Source organism: Eleutherodactylus coqui, chromosome 3 (assembly GCF_035609145.1).
Source record: "Eleutherodactylus coqui strain aEleCoq1 chromosome 3, aEleCoq1.hap1, whole genome shotgun sequence".
NCBI lineage: Eukaryota > Metazoa > Chordata > Amphibia > Anura > Eleutherodactylidae > Eleutherodactylus > Eleutherodactylus coqui.
The window spans coordinates 91,661,784-91,684,765 of record NC_089839.1 but is presented as its reverse complement, the minus strand read 5'-3'; the positions used below and the strand labels follow the sequence as shown (position 1 = coordinate 91,684,765).

The following is a 22,982-nucleotide window of genomic DNA, read 5'->3' as shown; positions in this document are numbered from 1 at the left end:
GGGTGAGTGGGGGGTAGCAGCGGGGAACAGGGGGGAGCCCTCTCTCTCTCCCTCTCCCCCCCCACTCCTCGCTGCAACCCCCCACTCACCCACGGCGCCACCCGAATTTTTTTGCCCGAGTACGGAAGTACTCGAAAATCGCGGTACTCGGGCGAAAAAGGGGCGTGGCCGAGCACGTTCGCTCATCTCTAATGCTGTTCATTTTTTATGGACCTGGGGAAGAAATATGCCCTACTTCAAAACGTGTTGTCCTGCTGCATAATAAACTCAAGTTACCTGTACTTTGGACTTAGCACAGCTTTTGTCAACAGTAGACTTGATCCCATCATTTTACACAGCCAATAAGACCTCTTCCCATCCTTGCTTACTATTACAACATGCAGCTCTGTTTGCCAACTTGCCTAGCAGCTGCAGCATGCATTCAGTTCCTTCTCCGTGCAGACGCCGGTCCCCAGTGTCCGCACTTGCTATAACTGCAGCCCGCAGGGCACGTTCTCAACCGTGCTTTTAAAAGGATCAACCTGCAACTTATTAGTGTCCCCCTACCTATTGTCTCCTGTCTCTAGCTATGTCAGGCATTCTTTCCCTATGAAAGGTGCTTCAGTATTGAGGTCCTTTTGGTCTGTTTGCTGTGCTCAAAGTGTGCTTTCAAGTTTGGTCTGACTCCCTGGTTTCCTAAAATTTGGTTATTTTCTGTTTTCATTCCTGTCTCCATTCCTGACTTCAGCTTGTTAAATTGAGTATGCTTCTGTTCACTGACTGCCCTGACCACTGACCTGAACTTTGTACCAAACCTGTTCTCCTCTGTGACCCAACCTACGGCTTTGTTCCTCATACTAAAGTGTGCCACCTACCCTGACCCAGACTGTTTGACTATGCTTCTTTTCAAACCCTAGGCCTAATGTAGCATCAGTCACCACAGTACTGGGGCAACATGCGGAGTTATGGGCTGTGGCCCGCAGTGAACCCCACATCCTGACTGATGGGGTTAAAGGGTGAAGACCAGGGGTACCTCATCCTGATTGATGGCGTTAAAGGGTGAAGACTGGGAGTACCTCACGTTTCTTCTCAGTATTTGGCCCAAAGCTAAACCAGTCTATGGCTCAATGGATCAACATTCACTGATTCTGACATTTACATGATGAATAGAATCCTTCCAGTGTATAGAGAGGTTGGGATCCTATTGATTGCTTGGGAATACTCCAACATTTTGAACAGTCTGATTATGTAATATCAAGTGTTCATTATTTAAAGTTCTAATCAGGCATGGCCAGCATGTACTGTACTTCATATGATTTACATCTGAGCCCTAACAGTATTTATTGCCCCTCTTATTCTAGTCCTCTGCTATTACTAGTATTTATGCTGCAGACCAGATATCGCCACTTCTCTCACCGGTAACTCGTGTTGAAGTTGGAATGCAACTCAGTAGTCATCTGACAACATTTTCTCTCTGTGCAAGAACCTATTAATCTGGCCCAGGTTATAGACACTGGTAATACGCCCGACACCTGGACTGTCGCTGGACTCTAAAGTGATACAAATGTTCCCCAGTAAAAAATCATGTCCTCTTCATTCCATCGTAAATTTACCATTATGCAGAATAGATACTGATATCTGCAGGGACAGCGCTAGAAATTAAGCTTCCAGAAGAAGATCTTTAAACAATGGGATTGTCCATGAAAATGAACAGCAGTTGCCAACTGTGACACAGCACATTAGTAAATAATTAGACAACATGGTGTTATTATGAATTAATTGCATAGGCACTATGACAATTCATTGAGAAATCCAGGCAACATCTGCTATGGGATTGTGTCATTTCGTTTTCAAAATGGGAAGCTGGGTCTTGCCAAAAGTGCTTCATAGTTGATGAGAATGGCTGCAAACTCATGATCGGAATAAACAATAGTGGCAAGGACTGGGATTAGTACTATGGTGCTACAAGCACAAATGGGTGACAACCCTTAGCAACCATTGGGAGTTTTCTTATCCTGTGTTTATAAAATGTAAAAAAAATATTTTATTAAAAATAAAAATGTTTAACTAGAATGTTTGAACAATAATGAGGTGGCGGTAATGAGATCGATCTTAAACCAAATGTGAAATGATAAGTAGACCAAAACAAGGTAGGTGATCGAAGAATAATGTACCATAAAGTAGCAAGTAAGCTCCTCCCTAAGCCGCATTGAATTTATGTTTTCCCATGTTTCTTGGGTTTTCTCCTGGTACTATAGTCTTTTCCTGCACTCCAAATACATTTCCATACTGTAGGTTAAAGGGGTTGTCCCGCGCCGAAACTAGTTTTTTTTTTTTTTCAATAGCCCCCCCGTTCGGCGCGAGACAAACCCGATGCATGTTATAAAAAAAAAAACGTCCAGTACTTACCCGAATCCCCGCGCTCCGGCGAGTTCTTACTTACCTTAGTAAGATGGCCGCCGGGATCTTCACCCACGATGCACCGCGGGTCTTCTCCCATGGTGCACCGTGGGCTCTGTGCGCTCCATTGCCGATTCCAGCCTCCTGATTGGCTGGAATCGGCACACGTGACGGGGCGGAGCTACAAGGAGCAGCTCTCCGGCACGAGCGGCCCCATTCGGAAGGGAGAAGACCGGACTGCGCAAGCGCGTCTAATCGGGCGATTAGACGCTGAAATTAGACGGCACCATGGAGACGAGGACGCTAGCAACGGAACAGGTAAGTGAATAACTTCTGTATGGCTCATAATTAATGCACAATGTACATTACAAAGTGCATTAATATGGCCATACAGAAGTGTATAACCCCACTTGCTTTCGCGGGACAACCCCTTTAATTACTTCATATGAAATTGGTCCTAATATGAATTAGGTAAAATTGGAGGCCCAATTGTGGACCGGGACTGAAGTAAGTGATAATCTCTATACTGCACTGTGAAAAGTGTTGGTGCTATATAGCCAACAAGGTAAAAAAAAACTGCTCCTTAGTTCACATTCACTATATTTGCTCATAGATTCTAAGATATAATGTAAGTCCGTGAATGCTTGACTGACTGATTCCTCTAATGACCGCCATACTCAGTTCGATCATCTAAAGGCAAATATGATAGAACATTTGACCATAACATAATTATGAAGAAAAGTTCAGTTAATAGAACCATTTCTCTGAACTTCCTAGGTATATCTGCAGCAATCTGTAAGCGGCCAGGCAATTTTAGAAGGATTTCATCAATTTCAAAGTCCAGTGTCATTTGTTAACGCGACATGACTGATGCACTAGTGGCCGCGTACTAAGTCATAGGACATTAGAAAGCAGAAACAGCGTGATCTCTCGCACTTTGTAACACAGCCTCTCCAAGAGACGTGTGAGGTTTGACACTAATTGGGGCAAACACTGAACCAAAATAAAATGCCCTAAAACTCCAGGACTGAGAATTATTATGATCCACACACACAATCTGCTTCTTATGTGGGATCAAATCTTTGCCATGGAAGTCACAATTGACAATATCACATTTATCATTGTCATGTGTTTACTTAATGCAGAACCATCCTGACAACAGCTCATTCACATTCTTAGTGTATAATTTCTGGTCTGGCTTGTTCTGTCAGTAACAACAATGGCACATATTGGAGGAAAAAAAATACCCATATTTACACTGTAATTATGTTTTATATGATACTACAGCCTGAAAATCATTTCAAATAGTTGATGAATTAAAGTAAATTCTCATTCACGGCTCGCTTGTAGCATTGCTTAGATGGATACAGTGGTTTTAATTGTGATATATTGTTATTGTCCTAGATTAGTAGATCATTGTATGCTCATGTCTCTAAAGAATCTAGCAAAGTGTATTAGTTACATTGATACAGCATTTAACTGTATTAGATTGTCTTGAGGGTACATAGAGATGGCCTGGTATGAGCTGCAATGGTAAATCAATACACTTAATAAACTGCTTTGCTTTCTTCAGAAATGTTCACTGCCAATTGATTTTCTATATATTTTTTTGTATCCGCGGTACATACAAAGCATGCTATGGTGCGTGCAGCAGCTCCGGGCTGCAAAATCTACAATGTCATCAGAAGGCATTCTTAAACAACTAATATATCAGTCCCCGCACCATGAACTATAATCCATGAACCAGTCCATCTTTCAGAGGAATGTTCAGCTGACAAATATAAATATATAGACATTGCATGCTACGAAATATATATTCTTTCATTTAATCTTTACTTTCAAGGCTCTGTCCACACTAGCATCATGGCTTGCGTTTGTAAGGGAGCCATCATTGCCATTATGGATCCATTTTTTCACACATTCAAATAGACATTGACCAACCATATTGACTTTTATGGAGTCTATCAGAGTTTTTATTGTTGAAAAAACACTGAGAAGCTTGAAAGAAACCTAACCAAAGCCTCCAAATATCAGTGTAAAACAGGGCCTTATATCTTTTTCAATGTTCACTTTTTATGATCTTGCCTGACATGTAGTTCATACAATGCCTATATGTTAGGACACTGTTTTCAAGATCAATGAGTGGAACAGGTTGCCATGAGAGGTGGTGAGTTCTCCTTCAATGGAAGTCTTCAAACACAGGCTGGACAGACCTCTATCTGGGATGATTTAGTGAATCCTGCATTGAGCAGGGGGTTGAGCCCGATGACCCTGGAGGTCCCTTCCAACTCTACCATTCTATGATTCTGAGACAATACCCTTATACATGGAATCCTAAAAAAGATGTACCTGCAGACTAGTGCTTCTTAGAGGTTTTCCTAAGAAGGTTGACCATATTCCAGATGACAGTAGTTGATATTTAGGGTGCAATTCGGCCCAATAAAAAGTAGCATCTACGAAATCTACAGGGTGAATAAGCGTCTGACGACTTGTAGAAGGGATTTACCTCTGGGGATCTAGAGTGGCAGGATCTTCTAATCTCTAACACTCATTAGCAGTTTTCTCTTAATGAAACCTCGATGGAACCCGACTTAGAAACGCTGCTCTAACAGGAAGCATGGTAGTGATGGGGAACTCTCCACCATTGCTGTATAAGAGGCATTTAGTAGACGTTAATGTAACACTGCATTGTTATATTGATTTATCTATACTTTAGTAAACTTATTTACAGTAAAATGCCTTTCAGTCAGCATCTGATAATCAGGAATTTCCTATAGTTCCCATTGAAAAGTTTAATGCAGAATTGCTTAATAGATAAGAATCTTCAGGTTCCCAGAAATAGTGTGTTCATCTGCTTCATACTTATTTGTTGTTTTTTACGTTGCATATGTGTCGGTGGTAAATCCTTTTTGTCAGCATAATATTTTTAATGAGAGTACTAAATGTCACATCTCACACAATTTAATTGTTCAAATGACATTTAAAGCTACTCTCATTTTACATAGCGCCTCCAGATATATTCATGAAATGAGCTTCTCCGACATTTTCCCACCTTTATTTTCTGTACATGAAGCTGTACTTCACATTATTATTGTAAATGAAGTATCATGATGTAGCTGGTATAAGTGGGACGTTTCGTGTTACTTTGCTAACAAGGATTTTGTGCTAGAATAGGTGACGTTTATGAGTGGGTGCTGATACGTCTTTGACTTTTCCTTTTCACCTACTTTTATCACATCAAATGTTTTTACTTTTACATGACTGACCTACATTTTATAGTTGTTGCTTGATTTACTTTAAGAGATGTGAAGTGAACATGGTTTCCAATCATTGAGGCAAGCTTTAAAAAGGAATCGAAAGGAGACCAAAAATTGGCTGATCAGGTGAGTAGGCTGAGTGTTCCACAACTACAAAGTAAAGCTCTACCGGTTTCTGATATGTATGTCTGTCTTGTGTAAAGACATTGTCTTGAAGAAGCAAGATTTCTCTTTAAAGTTTGTCTCGACCTTTGGAGATCATGTTCACTTCAGATCTGCAAGAATTAGACTAGAACTATGAAATGTAGCCCAGACCTATGAAAACAATAAACCTTAATGTGATTTTACTAGTCTATACATAGATAAAATTATAAAAGCTAAAGACTTCTCAGAACCACCATTGTAATCAAAAAGTAGCAACTCTGCCCGTAGTGACCAGTGAGGAATGATGCTTTTTATGGGCAACACCAAAGAAGTCTTGTTGTTGAAATCACATTCTGGATATCACATGGCAAAATTATTAGATAGTATAGGACAGGGAAATGACATACAATAGGACAGTGACTGTGCCTTTGGGTGCTGATGCAGTAGACCAGAGCCCATTAACAATACAGTCACTGCCTTTTTAACCAAGAGTGGTAGCATAGACCACATGGATAATCTATACAAGTAGCTTTATTTGCAAACCAGGTATTTCCAGTTGGTGAAGTTTCTATGTGACTCATATGCAGTAGATTTGTTGCAGGAATTTCTGTAAGGCTGGGTTAACACGGGGCATAATTGCCACGGTATTTCCATGCCTGCAACTTTAACCCTTTGCAATCCAATTTTGGATCCAGGGTTTCCTAGGGGGCTCTCTCTTTCTGCTATTTTACAAAGGCGCCATTTGCTGGCTAGAGCCAGTACTGTGGTATGGGACATGCTGGAGAGGCCCCCTGACAACAGAGCGGCCAGTAATATATAGTAAGAATACCCTGCCGGACGTCTTCCGACATCGGAGCTGTACTGCCTTCAATTAGAATGTCTTTAGACGTCAGACAGTGGATTGGAAAGGGTTAATCCCGGGATTAGCCAGCAAAGTGGACGAGATTTGCAAAAATCTCGTCCACACGCTGCAGCCAAGCCGTGCTGAAATTGACATGCTGCTCAGAATTCAAAGATGCAGCATGTCAATTCTTTCCCCGTTTCCATGGCGGTCTCTCTCCTCTCTATGGTGAGAGATGGCTGCAGCAGAATGCAGGCGGCGAAGCCGCTCCAAAACCTGCGGCGAAAAGCCACGGGTTTTGAAGCTGCATTTCTCCCGCTGAAATCTCGCGGTATTTCAGCGTGGTCATTCCTCAAGATTTCCGTGGGACTTCAGTCCCATGTGAACCCAGCTTGTTTCATTTATATGAGTGAGGCTTGCAGAAATCCATGTACTTGCAACCAAAACAACCATATTCAGATAAATGGAACTGATGTAAAGATGCAGAAGTATCAGCAAAAATCTGTTGCATGTGAATATCCCTAAATACGTAGAATGAAATATACGAAGCATGCAAAGAAGTGCTGTATACTTGGAGGAGTACTTTTAAATATGCACAGTAGTGTTGCAGCCAAGGGGAATGGGTTGTAGTTACAACCGTTCTGTTGCTGTACTAGTGTATATGAATATGAAGGCACCCAAGACAGTCCCTTTACTTGTATGTTAGAAACTATAGCTATTCTGTTCATTTCCATATAATAAACGTTATAATTTTGGGCGGTTGAGCTACTCTGATGCGGTGTATAATTATTAGTAATAATGTAGGAATAGGTTACTGGGATTGGACAGTTAAAATTTACTCAACCATATGCAAACCAGGTCAGACAATGGCAGATGGGGAGAGGTTGATGACCAGGTTTCCACATCTGTTAATTGTAAGCATTTTACATGGAAGCAACAGATGACAGAGCATTGTTCCTAAGCAGTGTATGATGTAATGCTAACATCTCCATTACATATTGAACAGTGGACAGTCCTTTTGTCCCACTACCTGCACTCCAGTGGATTACCTGTGTAAGGCATTAGTATACTTATGGGTCTTTCAGAGTAAGAAAAACTCTTTATAGCCACTCTACCTTCTGATTTATATAGGTGAGGGTTGTGAAATGGACAGTATTAAAAGAGGACCTCTCAGCTCCCTTGACATGTCTGTTTTAGTAATACTTGTATAACCCATGAGGTGATAATTCTGGACATATTCTCTTTGAACCCTTATTATTATGTTTTTCTCTTAGAAATCCTTCTATAAGTTGACAGTGGGGTGTTACCAGTAGGAGTTGTGTCTCTACACGGTCTGTTACTGTCCACTGAGTGCTGATAGTACCAGACTATGTAGGGAAACACTGCTGCAGCAAGACAAGTGCTAACACCTAATTGTCAATTTATTGTAAAAGTTCTATGAGGAATCAGAGAGGAATAGCACAACAAGAGAAAAGAAGCTCCTCAATTGTATATTATTATGGGGATAACAGACGTGTCAAGAGAGCCGATGGGTGGTCTTTAAGGGCACACAAAATGTGAATTAGTAAACTTAGAGGAGTTGTTTGTAAACCAAAGACATGTAAGTCTCTCAACTGTCTTTTTCTGTTGAGGTATCAAAAATTGTATTCCAGCTCTGGGAAATCTAATTGACAACAAATATGGCCACCATTCCCAGTCCTTCATAAGTTATCAACCATGTTTACTAGAGCCTGTAAAACATCCATGTGGCTATGAGTTAAAGGGGTATTCCCATCTCGATTGCTTTGGTGATATGCCATAAGAGTGTGATAGATGCAGGCCTCGCCTCTAAGGCCCGCACCTATCTTGAATTGTGGTCCCCACTGCCCCGGACCAGGTGTATTACGGAAACAGCTGAGCATGTTGTACTATGCGGTTTCCTTTACTCCTATAGAAGTGATTGGAAGGTACAGAAACAGTGTTGTACAGCAAGCTACACGGTCTTGGCAGCTCCGGAGTTATGCAAACGTCACATTGTGCTACACTGTTTCTATAACTTCTATTCACTTCTATGGGAGTTTCGGAAACTGTGTAGTCCTGTCACTCTCACCAGTTTGTGACCACCTCATAGACAGCAATGCTGGGATCAGATGCGAAGAAACCTTTAATAACCGAGCGCTGAACATACAACTGCCAACTTACCATTCAGGGGTCTAGGAAAGCTGGCTTATTAACCTTTGTGGAAGCTGTTATGGCAGAATAGAATTTTTAGCAAGTTAAAGATTTAGTTATACTGGCGATTTTTTTTTACATTTTCTAAGAAAATGTTCATGAATATCTTCAGTTAAACGGAGCCCCTTTAAAGAGCAGTAAGTCTCCCTAGGTGCCCATTGTTTCTTCTAAGTTAAAATTAATCCACCAGAAGATAATTGCTGTTTGGCTAGAATGCCATTCACTTCAATTTCTGGACTTTGACAGTTGTGAGTTATAATGAGAAGGCAGCTCTGAAGGAGGGGGGGGGGGAAGATAAAACTTGACTATCAGCCTCAAGCAAGGCAAAAAAAGAACACATTTTAATATATTCATGAGGCTGAATAAAACAGTGGAACCTACAGAAAGAGTTTGTATGCAGTGGATAAATGACCAACAATATAGTCAGGCGAAAACGCATGCAGAATGAATCCCCGTCCATTATACACTTGTAAGGTTTACATGTGATTGGGATGGAGAGAGTGTAGTCACACAAAGGGGAGGCAGGCAAGGCGGAATTGATAGAAGCAGTCCTAATTAACACGTAGAGGAAGGCAAAGGGAGGAAGGTTGCAGTAAATGAGACTGTAGATAATAAGGGGATATGCAAACATCACGGCTGTGGAGCGGCTTATTATAAACATCAGGTAACACATAATGAGTGATTCAAGGCGAGTTGTAGGTATTTGTGTTGTGCCACATCTCATAGTTGAATTAATCAGGTGTAATTTAGATATCAAAATTGGTCATTTGTAGAGCCCTAGCGCCATCTAGTGGGCCACATAATGGGTTCGAGTGGAATAACAGGGAGAAGTGCATTGTTTCTTCCATTTCCATATAACTTCAGAGATTTGCATGTTTCTCATTGCCTTATTTGCTATATTGTTCTTTTTATATATTTTTAGGGCTTCATGTAGTGCTTATATACATATATTTCTGAGTGTTCTGCATTGTCAGGATTTTGGGAAGTACAACTAAAGCTTCATAAGACAAGTGATTAAAATTTACATTACTGGTAAAGGATTATTCCATTCCTGCTGTATGTGTATTTAGTATCTTGCATATCCTGCATAACAGGGATGGCTAAAGTTTCTTGGGTGAGGATATGGTAGTTCCTGCACTGAGTTCATACTGGCAAATTTTATTTTCAAACATCAACAAATACGGAATTTCAAGCAGATTCAGTGCATTTACACAGCAGAAAAGCTGCAGAAAAATGCAACATTACTGTATTTGCACATTTTGGTGCGGATATTATGTTACCCATTGATCTCTATAGAGAAAATCCACAGCAGATATGTGCCGTTTCCGCAATATAAATAGATATGCTACAGATTTCAAAACAACAGCGTTTTTCAAGTGTTATTCTTTTCCTTGGCAAAAAAAAACACCACGACTTGTAAGGGAGATTTGTTAACTCTCATTCACTTGCCTTGTACTGTAAATATTGCGGAAATTCGGCAGCCGTTATTGCCTGTGTGAAAGCAGCCTAAGGGCGACTTTAGACCGTATATCAGCCAGGTTTTCACGCCTGGCTGATATATGGTGTCCCCCTCTGCAGGGGGAGGAGGCTGGAAGAGTCGGGAGCAGTGCACTGAGCTCCCGCCCCTGCCCTGCCCTCTTCCTATTGCAAATAGTGCCGAAGGGCGGAGAGGGGGCGGGAGCTCAGAGCACTGCTTCCAGCCTCCTCCCCCTGCAGAGAGGGACACCATATATCGGCCGGGCGTGAAAACCCGGCCGATATACGGTCGTCTGAATAAGCCCTAAAGATGTAAAGAAAGAAATATATTATGACATCATCACTGAATTTCAGACCTAAAAATAAAATAGGTGGTTCACTTTAACAAGTTTTCACCAAACCTGTACATTTTTACAAGGTTGTGTTCAAAATGCATCAACTGTATAAAAAATAGTCGCTCGTTATTTCCTATGGGATCTTTTTTTTAAATCGCATTGCGCTTACATACTATGCGATCTACATGTGAGTGCGATTTTTACCACTAAACTATTGGAAGCACTTGAGATTTTTTCTTGCGTGTGAAAATCGCAAATACATAGATGTGATGCATTGCACTCGCATACAGAATCACAAGTTTGAGTGCCATATCGGTCCGATATACTCACCTGCGTGAATGCGTCCTTAGACAAGATTGATCCATTCCATTGTTCACATCACCCATAGATTCTGTACATCACCTGTGTAAAATGATGGGCACACATGGCTTATTTTAGCGGTCATCCTCCAGAACTACTTATAAACTCCAGCTCTCGGGAGAAATGCAGCACTGCCACCATTAGAAGTGCAGATACAATTTTAGAGACACAAGTCCTTCAAAACATAATAGAAAACTGTGGTTATACAACACACTGTCCATAACAACTAAAACTGATACTCTACAGAAATATCTATCCAATATCTATCGTAGCACACTGCATGGAGCACCAATAGATTTGCTTTCCAGACCCTGATGGACCACAAACATCCTTGCTGTCTTCCATCTTTGATCCCATTTTCCTACTAAACCAGATAACTTATTTAAAGTAAATATGATGCCACTCTACTAGCTACTAATATTTTGGTCCACCTTGCAGAGATTAAGCGAAGTATGACTCTTATGTAGGAAAGGCAACTGGAGCACAACTGACACATTTGCTTATGTTATGAAAAGAACTGGCACTAACTGCTACAATGTAGAAACCTTACTATAGCAGCAGCCTGTATAGGGAGCACAAAGCCTTTAGGGCTCATGCCCATGGGCGCCGCGGGGCTAAATAAGAGTCCCTGCTGGCGATCATGGAAAAATGCGCTTTTTACCGTGTTTTTCCGTTATCACCATTAATACTATATTAATGGAGACCTCCCGCCGTGGAAAAAAATGTGGTAAAATTGAACATGCCGCGTTTTTTTTCCCCGTGATGTAAATCCGCAGCACAATCCCATATGTGAGGACTAAGCTATTAGGTTCAATAGAACCTAATACCAGCGTTTTGTTCACCAGTCTTAACCCTTTCCAATACAATTTCCCTGGCACCTCCATCCTCCCCAGTTCTTATTTGTGTTAGGCTGGATTCACACGAATGTATATCGTCTCGGTTTTCACGCCGAGCCGATATACGTCATCCTCATCTGCAGGGGAGGGGAGGATGGAAGAGCCAGGAGCAGGAACTGAGCTCCTGCCCCCTCTCCGCCCCTCTGCACTATTTGCAATGGGGAGAGACGGGACAGGGCGTGTCTAATTCTTCGCACTTAGCCCCGCCCCCGTTCCACCTCCTTTCATTGCAAATAGTGCAGAGGGGTGAAGAGGAGGCAGAGAGGGGGCTGGAGCTCAGTTCCTGCTCCTTGCTCTTCCATCCTCTCCCCCCCTGCAGATGAGGACAACGTATATTGGCTCGGTGTGAAAACCGAGCCGATATACGTTCGTGTGAATCCAGCCTTAGGTGGGAAAGCACATTTTGGATTCCTTGGAATTACTCACCAGGAACATATAATAATGAAATGTCATGATGATTTTATTAGCAATTTATTTAAATTTAAAGGTGAGGTAATATGTATACTACACTATATATAATATAATGTAGACATGTGAAAGGAAGAGTACTGGAGGGAGTGTATATTCCTCCTGGGTCCCAGTGCCATCAGCTGAGTCCACTAAGTTCATCACTAGGACATAAAAGGCTGCAAGTTCAGGCAGTCAGGGTCAGAACCTGGATTGAACACATTTACCATTGTGGACTTCTGTGGTTTACTGACCATTGCTACATGTTAGAAGTAAGTGAGAAACTAATTTCTAATTAGTGCCTTGCCGGGCAAGTGTTTGTTTTGTTTATTGCACTAAGTATATGTGCTGCCAGCGGCTGCTGTTTTCTGTACTATTGCTGAAATCAAGAAAAATAAAGCTGTTTGGACTTTTATATGGTGAGTAACTGTGTATTTGCCAACCCTACCCTCCACGCAGACACTGCCACTATATGTATATTATATATATATTACATTATGCAGGAAAGAGATCCGACATCGAAGTCTTCTGTACATGTATATTACACTATGCAGAGGAGAGATGGGACATCGCAGCTCAGCTCTCCATACTGGAATATACATACACAGAAGAGAACTGTGATGTTAGACCCCTCTCCTGCATACTGCGATATACATATACAGAATAGAGCTCCGACATCGCAGCTCTCTTCGACATAGTGTTAGAAACCTGTGTCTGATCTCTTCCGACAGAGGAGCTATGCAGGGAAATCGTAATGTCTGACGAGGTCCGACACTGGATTGAAAAGGGTTAATAGGCGGCCCTGTTGTCAGAAGTGCACAGTTCAGGGTTTCAATGTCTTTGCTCTGTTTTGGGAGGAGAGAGACAAATAAAACGGTGAAAAAAATGATCTATTTCTTCACTATTGGTTTCAATCTGCTTCCATTGCATTCTGTTTCAGTGTTTTTGGATGGGAAAATAACACTGTAGACTGTGCTCTTTTCCCATCCAGAAACTAAAACCTAATGTGCTTTTCTTCCCCCTTTTTCTGGACCTAATATAGGACTTTTCATTTCTCCCTGTTAAATACCATTCTGTTAATCGCCATCTACTGCTCAAGCTTGTCTAGATCTTTTTGAATCCTCTCAGTCTCTTCCCTAGTGTTAGCTATCACACCTAGCTTTGTCTCATTGGCAGATGTGATCAGTTCCCCTCAATTCCCTCATTCAGATCATGTGTGAAAATATTAAACACTACTGGGCTCAGGACAGAGCCATGAGGTACCCCACTTGATGCATTCTTCCACTTGGATGTGCAGCCATTTATGACCACTCTTTGAGTACAATCACTCAGCCAGTGTTGTGAATCCACCTAAAATATGGGATTGACAACCCAACTGTTATCATTTTTTCAATAAGTATGGTATTAGATACTTCGTCAAATCCTTTCTAATGCCAAGATATGCTATAACCGCTTATGCCTGAACAACCCAGTCAGCGATTCTGTCATGAAGGCAAATAAGATTCGTCTGGCATGAATTGTTTCTTAAAAACCCATGCCAGCTCTTGTTAATTACTCTATTCTGATCCAAATACTTACTTACATGCTGTTTAATAATTTGTTCTGATCCTAGTATAGAAGTCAGGCTCACAGGGTCCACCTTCCTGGGTCCACCTTCTTTTCTTTTTTGAAGATGAGGTCCACCTTCTTTCCTTCTAGGACTTCTGTTCTCTGGAAACTTCCGCTGCTTCCTTCGAGACTTGAATTCATTTAAGTTAGCCAAGTGTTCTCCTTTTAAGATAAAGGAATCTCATTTTAAACCAATTCACTATTTTCATCCTGTAAGCATCCAATAGCATTTTTGACTTTTCTTTTGCTTTTGACATACCCCCAAAATCCTTTATTGCTTTTGGCCTGTGTTGCAAGACTCAAATAATTATTAGCTTTAGCTGTTCTTGCTCTACAGTTTCTGCAGACCGCATTATATTCTTCTCTAGATATGCCCCCCTCTTTTCATTTGATATACATTTTTTCTTGTTTTTTTAGCATACATTAAAGGACTGTGTTCATCCATCTTGGTCTCTTTTAAATGCGTCCCATTCCTTCTCCTTTTAGGGATTGTTAACAATTTGTTCTTTGAGAATCTAATTTTTCAATATTTTCCAACCTTCTTGGACATTTCTGTCCTTAAGAACATCCAACCATTGGATCCTGCCTATCCTCTTTCTGAGTTCATTAAAATCTGCCTTTCTGAAATCCAACCTTGAGGACTGAGTCTTCTCAGATTTTCCTCCCCTTGTTATTCAAAATTCAAGGATACACCAGTCCCTGTGTATACTCGCTCCAATGCTGTTACACAGGAGCGAGTATTGCTGGGTCGCTCACAGCACGGTCGGCAGGGAGGTGGGGCAGCTGGAGGAGAGTTCTCCCCCCGCTCTCCTTTCACCCGCCTCCATTCACTATAGCCAGTTGTTCACCTTTTGCATCTCCTTATCCCATGGCCATTCATCCTTTTTGGATTTTGGTGCAGAATGTGTGTAAGAATCTACACCAAAAAAGCACTGTATGAGCAGGGTCTTAGGGAGCAGAATCTGCTGTTTTCTCTTTATGTGCAGGGAATAGAACACGGAATAACAGCGGTCTCCACCCATCAGTTTAGAGAAAGCTGAGAATTAGAGATGCAACCTGTAGAAGGGGAAAACTGTGATAAATGCAGAATACAAGTCCTATGATGGAGAGAAATCATGTTATTCCTCATGTACACACATGGCAGGTTTTTCTAAAAAATTCAGGTGTGCCTTAAAGGTGGTTTAACACGATAGGTTTTTTTTTTTTAATTCTCTGCTGTTTTTCATACAACCTTTTGAGCCAAAATCAGAAGTGAATCAATCAGAAGTATTAGTACTTCCTCTGTATTTTCTATTGCTTTGGAATTTGCTTCTGTCTTTGGCTCAAAAAAACTACTTTAAAGAAACTGCCACAAAATCTGCTGTTTTTCTAAAAACTTCTATAGAACTTTTATAGATCTTTTAGACACAAAGAAAGTTCCATAGCTGCCCTTTAAAGTGGATCAATTGGCTCCACACAATGTGAATACGACTTAAATAGCTAAACTAGAAAGCAGCAAGCCATGTAGAAAGGAACCCACGGCACCATTTAGTCAGTGTCCTATTAGTATTCTCTCGGCCTGGCTCGTGTGCCGCAGGTACTTGGGTTCTCAGCCTGGATTACCATAAATATTAGCTCCACTGTAGATAAACACTGGGTTCTGAACTATGAAGCTGAGCTAATTATTCTATATGTTATCCTAAGTGTTCATGTCTTATGTATTCCAGAACAGAATGATAGCAATAGCTCTTCAAGCAAGCAAGAATAACAGATCCGCTGTAATAAAATAGCAGCAATGTTGCAATGTCATTTAAGGGTGAAACGTTATTCAGTCTTAGATGCTAAAGTGTAGACATGACCAAATTTAAAGCATTACTGCAGATTGTATGATGTGGATGTCTGTCACTAGCTGTGCAGCTCGGCGTGTTCATCGCTGCCATAGGCATTCCACACCTGCTGTTCACTTCATTTGAGATAATAAGACAGACAGAACGGCTGCTGTACTTCCCCGAAACTACTATCTAACGCTGCTACTTCATATTAAAATGACCTTTCAGCTCACTAACTCTCAATATTCTCTATACAGTGATTTGTCCTACTTTCATTTTGTGTCCGCTCGCTGCGCTGTATGACGCCTGTTTTACAAAGCAAGTAGTTGTTGATGTGCTGACGCTGACTCTGTTATTTAACACGCTGAGCTGTAGCCTGTTCATATATCAATACTTTCTTAATGCCCAGATTGGCTTTTATTTATTGCACGGTTACCTCCTGTGCATTAGAATTATGGCCAGAAAGATTTTTAATTAATTAAAGGGAACCGATCTGCATTTTTTTAAAGACCGTAAACCAAGTGCAGCACTAAAATAATCACTTGCTCCCATTGAGAACACTTCTTGTCCCATATTAATTTACAAAACCATATGCTATATCTACCTAATTTACATGCCGCTGTTTAAAATGTTCCCACACTGCATGTAAATTAGGAAGAGGGGTCCGGTGGGTGTGGCAGACTATTTGTCCTCTCAGCAAACTTTGCCCATAAGGCCCACCCCTCCCTTCAAAGGTAGCACTGGAAATTCTCACGACGTTCTGATGTCACTGATTCAAGCATGTGCAGATGAGTGCTGCGTTGGGGCAGATGATCCGCACATGCACACTTCAGTAGCAGTAGATCGCTGTGAGAATTTGCAGCACTGCCTAAGAAGAGAGAGATGGTCTTATGGGCAAAACTTACTGAGAATAGAGACGGTCCAGCCCGCCCACCGGACCACACTTCCTAGCTTACATGCTGCGCAGGAAAATTTTAAACAGTGATTACACATGTATGGCTCTGTAAATAGGCAAGGGACAATAAGTTTTCTAAACAGGGCAAGTGATTATTCTAGCTTTGGGTTTGGTTTACTGTCTTGAAAAATGCGTATAGGTTCCCTTTAACATATTTTCTTTAGGTCTCATGTTTGCGCTTCTTCAAAAGCTCTACAAAAAGCACAGAGCATCTCGACACCACCATGTTAGAGAAGCATGGGCATGCCATGTACCGTTGTACATCACACAACACTGCATTAAGGGTGAATAGTCCATAATATAACCTCTGATACACAATGTCATTATTTCTTCATATGAAGCCTTCAGAACATCAATGGTATATGGAGCTACAGTAGGGCCTCTTTGAAGTCTATGGGTGCCATATATGGGTTGCTTAAAACTTGGAGGTTGTATGAAGCCATAACATGTTTGTGTGCCTTATAGGGAACTTGTCATCAACTATAAGCACCATAAACTAAGTTACAGTGCTTATAGTTAAGGTGATATGAAATATGGGGAGTCTCTTTTCATACTCTCCCTGTCCACCGTACCTGCAGTGTCCCACGGCAAAGTCAGTATGCACAGCAAGCATGACTCTTTTCAGTAGACTTTGCACTCTCCCTGCACCTTTTCAGAAATAAGTGCCAGCTCTGACCTGACGTACACTTGTGGTATAATTTAAGCCAGTTTCTGGTATAAATTCAAGATAAATTTGTCAGTCCGGGGTGGCCAAGCCCCGCCCATCAAGCCTCACTCGTTTTTTTTAAAAAGTGGAGAGGATGATGCAGAATGAAGAAAAGTCGCACATTTTTGTGCAAACACCGCTTTGCAACTTTTTTACTCCAGAAATTGGTAGAGTTTATAAATGTGCCCTGATGTGTTGAGCATTTAGACATACTAGCGTAGTATTTGACTGCAATTTTCTTTATTATACACCACCTGTTCATCAGTCCAATTCTTGACATCCTCCTCTGACCCCTTTCATTGACGAGGTGTTTATATCTTCAAGATCTCTTTTCACTAGATATTTTTCCTCGTTGACACCATTCTTGGTATACTCTCCACACCTTTCCTTGAGAAAATCCCACAAGGTTGGCAGTTGTTGAAATACAGACCCCAGCTATTCTAAAATTGATGACCTTTCAAATCCCCTTTGAGCGCTTCATTTTTTTCCATTCTGATGTTCATTCAATGCTGAAACTGATCAACAGAAAACTTGCTTACTTGATTTTATGCTGCACTCTGGGGTCTGATTTCCAACTGTAAATAGGCAGCTGTCTCTGATAAAGAAGCCATTCGGTGTAAATAAATGTTGGTGCATCTAGTTTATCAGATATGTTTTTATTGTGTATTAAGCAAAACAGATGGGCATCTGCCCACCAAAGTACTCTGTGGATAGTATCACAGGTAATATTTAAAGCTTTTTTGATTATAACCATTTGTCATCACAGAGGATACAATTCCAAAGAAAGTTGTCTGCCACTTCAACGGCAAGACCTATGCAGATGAAGAAAGATGGGACATTGACAGTTGTACACACTGCTACTGTTTGCAAGGGCAAACACTCTGCTCCACAGTCAGCTGTCCAGCTTTGCCATGTGTAGAACCCATAAACGTGGAAGGGAGCTGCTGCCCCATGTGTCCAGGTAACAATATCCTCCTCTCTGAATGTGTGTTCATGCTTTCTCAGAATAGGAATGACTTCATGTACAGAAGGAGCTTGGTTCCTCTTGCCTTTCAAGCATGCATTGACCTTTGAATATAATAGTTCAGATAACTTTTTTTGTGGATTATACAGTGAAAATCTGCAGCCAGTGGTGCGGATTTTACCTCCTCATTTGAAAAGGTGGAATCCGCACTGAAAATATGCAGAATAAATTGACATGCTGTGAATTTAGAATCTGCTCCTTATGTCAATTCTGCGGCGGATTTCATACAGATTTTTCCTTCTCTATATGGATGAGACGACTTCTGTTTCATCCAAAAGTCTTGTAATACAAAAGCTGTGGATTTTCCATGAGAAGATTCCGCAGTAATTATGCCTTATGTGAACATACTGTTGTTATCTTTAGAAACCAAAAAACTAACCTAATGTAATAAAAATAATAATATAAACCATGAGCCATCACAAGGCAGTACTAAATAAGTTAGTCAAGAGTCTACTGTAAATCTCACCTTTATTAGGCCCTCCAACTAATATCCTACCTGTAGAAAGTGGGATTGCCGCCATGACATGGGCGATCCTAGGCTGGAATCTTGCTGCTCTATCCCCAGCATATTCTGCAATATAATGATCATTGGTTTTGATAATTTATGCTACTTTAACACTAAACCTATCAGCAAGATAATAGAACAAAATAATTCAATCTGCTTCCCAACTTTCATAAAATACACTTTACACTATAATGAGATCCAATGATTCCAAAGCAATCAGATGCTTCAGACGGTAACACCTCCACCATATATTGCTCAGTAGTGAAAAAGCAGTATTGTAACAAAACGGTCACCTAATTCAGAAAGTCAATCTGAATCGATCTGATTTCAAGTTCTCGTAGGATATCTTCACGTAATCAGGCTCGCACCTCCACAATATATTACATAATAGTAAAATCTATTAGAAATCATAAACCAATTGCGTGCTTTACCTGCATCTATTATAGATCACGCAGCAATCAATGTTTTCATAAAGTCAGTGTGATTAGTCAGGCGCCGTTGGTATCCATCGCATGACAGATCCGGCGCTACATTGTAATTCCTGCTTTACATGTAAAACACAATGCTAATGTGGATAGAGCTTTAAAGACTGACCCCACACCTGTGCAGAATATTTTATGTTCAGCTAACCCATAAAGCTAAAATTGCTTCTTTTCAGAATGTCTCTGTTGTCTTGTATGCTTTTATTTCATGTCTTAAATAGAATATATATTAGGTGTGCACAGCTCTCATTGTGGCTTACAGACCCCAAGACGGGTAGACCCCTCCATGACAGCCGTATGCCCCAGTACAGTATATAGATGGGGATTTTCTTCTTGATGTGGTTGCATTTGAAAAAAGTAAAACTGGTGCATAAATAGAGTTTGTGTTTTGCAGAGATGTATATTCCTGAACCCACGAACATCCCTATCGAGAAGACAAATCACAGAGGAAGAAATGAACATGACTTTCCTCACTGGCCAACACCAAGTGAAAATGACATTCACCACCACAGAGGTGAAGACCCCATACAGGTTACATTGTTTCCTCACTGACCCTTAGGTCACTTGTATCCACCCATAACTTATGACATTTGGTGCACCCAGGCATTATGTAGCAGAAACTATTGTAAGTACAGACAGGAAGAAACCGTAAGCATTTTAGTAAGGCTGCTTTCCCATCCGCATCGGGGGTCCCATTTTCCTGCTCTGTTCAGGGTGTAGAAAGGGAAATCCCCTTGCCGAATGGATCCATCTTATAATAAAACCGAACAACGCCAAATGGACCCCGTTGACTATAAAGAGGTCCGTTTGGTTTGCCTTATATTTTACCAGAAGAAAATGCGCTGCATTCTACATGTGAACATGGATGTGGATAATGATTTCAAGCCACCTAATATCCCTTTGACAAGGCTGTATAGGGCAACTGCCAACTAATGAAGTGTTGTCATAGGAACACAAAGCAGTATAACTGCAGGATTCTGGGCTCTAAATTTCAACAGTGTTGAAGAGATAAAGATATCAAATGTTTCCACTTTTTTTCTCGTTGTCTCAATGGCCTTTTATACAAATACTTTAAAGTGAATTTGGGATGACATGCTACTAGGATTGGACTCCCTATGATCCTTAAAATGAAAAGGTTCCAAGTATCTTCTCTACACAGGGTTGCTAGAGTGCCGTGTAAAGAAATTCATTTTGTGTCTTTTTTGTTTACAGGATCTGTGGGGGTCCTATCAGTAAGTAATCTGAGTGGGAAACCTCCTTAAATAGTCTGTCACCTACTTTTAGCACTATAAATTAAGCTAATGCGCTAAAAGACGGGGACCCGCTGAGTGGGAGGATGTAAGTGTTATCGCCCCAGTGTCCACACTGGAAGCCGTCACTGCAGTACATTGAGCTACACTGCTAAATAGTCCACCCGTTATAAAACTAGAACTGGCGGACTACTTAGCAGCGCCGCCTGATGCCTTGAGCGGCAGCTTGTAGCGTTGACACGGGGGTGAAGTATGTATAACACCCTGGAGTCAACGGGTCACTTACTTTTAACCCATAAGCTTAGTTTATAAGGCTAAAAGTAGGTGACAGATTCCCTTTAAGCCCAGTGAGAGCTTCATTAAGTTTAACTAACCCATTTGTCATTGCTGTATATCTTATTGAACAGGACAATTTCTCCTGGTTAATGCTCTCCTGTAGACTTTATGGGACAGTAAATCCACGCAACACTGCCTTGGATCAAGCATGTAACATTATTGCAAGCTGAGATAGAAGCAAGCAGGCCTGTCATATTAGTATGCTTGATTCTGGACCTGATGATACTGCACCTTGTGAAGGAAACCTACCCTGAAGCACATACATCTCATGGGAGTTTGCTGTCTTCTGGTTAAATGGTGTTCTATAGTAATACCATTTTATTTTTCTTAGTACCCAATACAATATTCACTATTTTGAACTGTGCTGAACTACATATATGTTTAGGTCCATATTAACATTATGTCATTCCTTCTGGCGTAAGAGCCAGAATCACCATGTGCTGTATTGGTTGTAACATATATCTGCTAGAATGAAAAAGATCGTAACCCATTAGTAGGTGCCTAAAAATATGGGGTGGTTGTACAGTAGAAGAACACAAATAAAATTCAGCCTCTGACTACAAGGCGACTTTTATGCAATAAATACAACTGTCTGTTTTTTTATATAGCTGGTGGGTGATATACTGATGCTTCTCCTAAGTAATGATCTCCTTACAATTTATTCATCCAGAACTGGGTCATCTTAAAGTGAACTACAGGGAAGGAGACAGACCTCAGCGAAGCGAGGACAGCTCACTTCACTCAGTTGCATGGGTGTCAATCCCAATATTGACAGCTTTGATTATCATCATAGTCCTTCTTCTTATAAATAAGAAAAAGCAATGGATTCCAGTACCCTGTTACCGGACACCAACAAAGGTACAAGGTTTCATTATATATTTTTGTTTGTCATACAGTATCCGCTATTTACATTACTATGCACTTTACTGTATTTAGATATGTTTCATTTATACAATATACTAGCATAATATAGGATATAGCTATTCTAATCATGACAGAACAATAGTTTATGGTTTAAACCAAAAAATGAAAAAAAAAAAAATTGAGTAAAGGCCCATTTAGACTGGACGAGTGTCGGGCAACACGATGCCCAACACTCGTCCCTGCACATACTAGCTCCCATGCACCTGCATGGGAGCTAGTATGGCTGGCTCACAGCGGGGAGGCTGCAGGAGGTTTCTCTCCTCGCTCCCCCGCCCCTCTCCATTGACATAACATAGCGGCCGTTCAGTTCTGAACAGCTGCTATTTACACTGAGCGATCAGCGATCTGCTGTTCGTCCATCGTTTATGCAGCTGATTGCTCAGTGTAAATAGCAGCCGTTCAGAACTGAACGACCGCTATGTTAAGGCAATGAAGAGGGGCAGAGGAAAGCGAGGAGAGAAATCTCCTCCTGCCTCCTCGCTGTTAACCAGCGATCATGGGAAATTGTATGTGCGGGGAGGAGTGTCAGGAATCATTTGTCCGACACTCGTCTTGTCTAAATGGGCATTAAGGCGCAACTGTATTATGAACATGCATACGCGCAAATCAAGTTATATGAATTTCTCAGTATTTATTTAAAATACCAGCTTAAAAAACATGTTTCAAAGCAACACAATGTGTCTTTTTAAGTAACACTGCAAACACATTATACAGATATAGGACTTGACCGCTGCACCCTTCACTTGCGTCCCTGTATTCTTTCCTGGCAGTTGGGACCTCACGTGGATCAAGTAACTGGCTGTACGTAATCCAGCTGAACTGATAAAGGGGTCTCTCCCCGAAACGTGTATTTTAATGCTGGTTGTCTAAATGACTAAATAAATGAGAAGTTGAACCTAATTGTTTTAGTAATATAATTGTTTGTGGATTGCTACACCAAGCCTCTATTTTTTTTAACTCTCCGTTCACCCACACCCACTTATGTGGAGCAGTATATGGTCGGCAGCATCTTTGTAGCAACTTGTACACTTCAAACTC

The 22,982-nt window shown here is 41.0% G+C and overlaps 1 protein-coding gene across 1 annotated transcript in view; it reads left to right on the top strand.

Annotated features, from left to right (window-relative positions):
• CRIM1 (cysteine rich transmembrane BMP regulator 1) overlaps positions 1-22,982 on the top strand; it is a 650,425-nt gene that overhangs the window by 607,137 nt on the left and 20,306 nt on the right. The window contains exons 14-16 of the mRNA XM_066595879.1: positions 18,190-18,384; positions 19,829-19,948; positions 21,691-21,878. Coding sequence (XP_066451976.1) covers positions 18,190-18,384; positions 19,829-19,948; positions 21,691-21,878 — 503 coding nt within the window. The remainder of the gene's footprint in view (positions 1-18,189; positions 18,385-19,828; positions 19,949-21,690; positions 21,879-22,982) is intronic.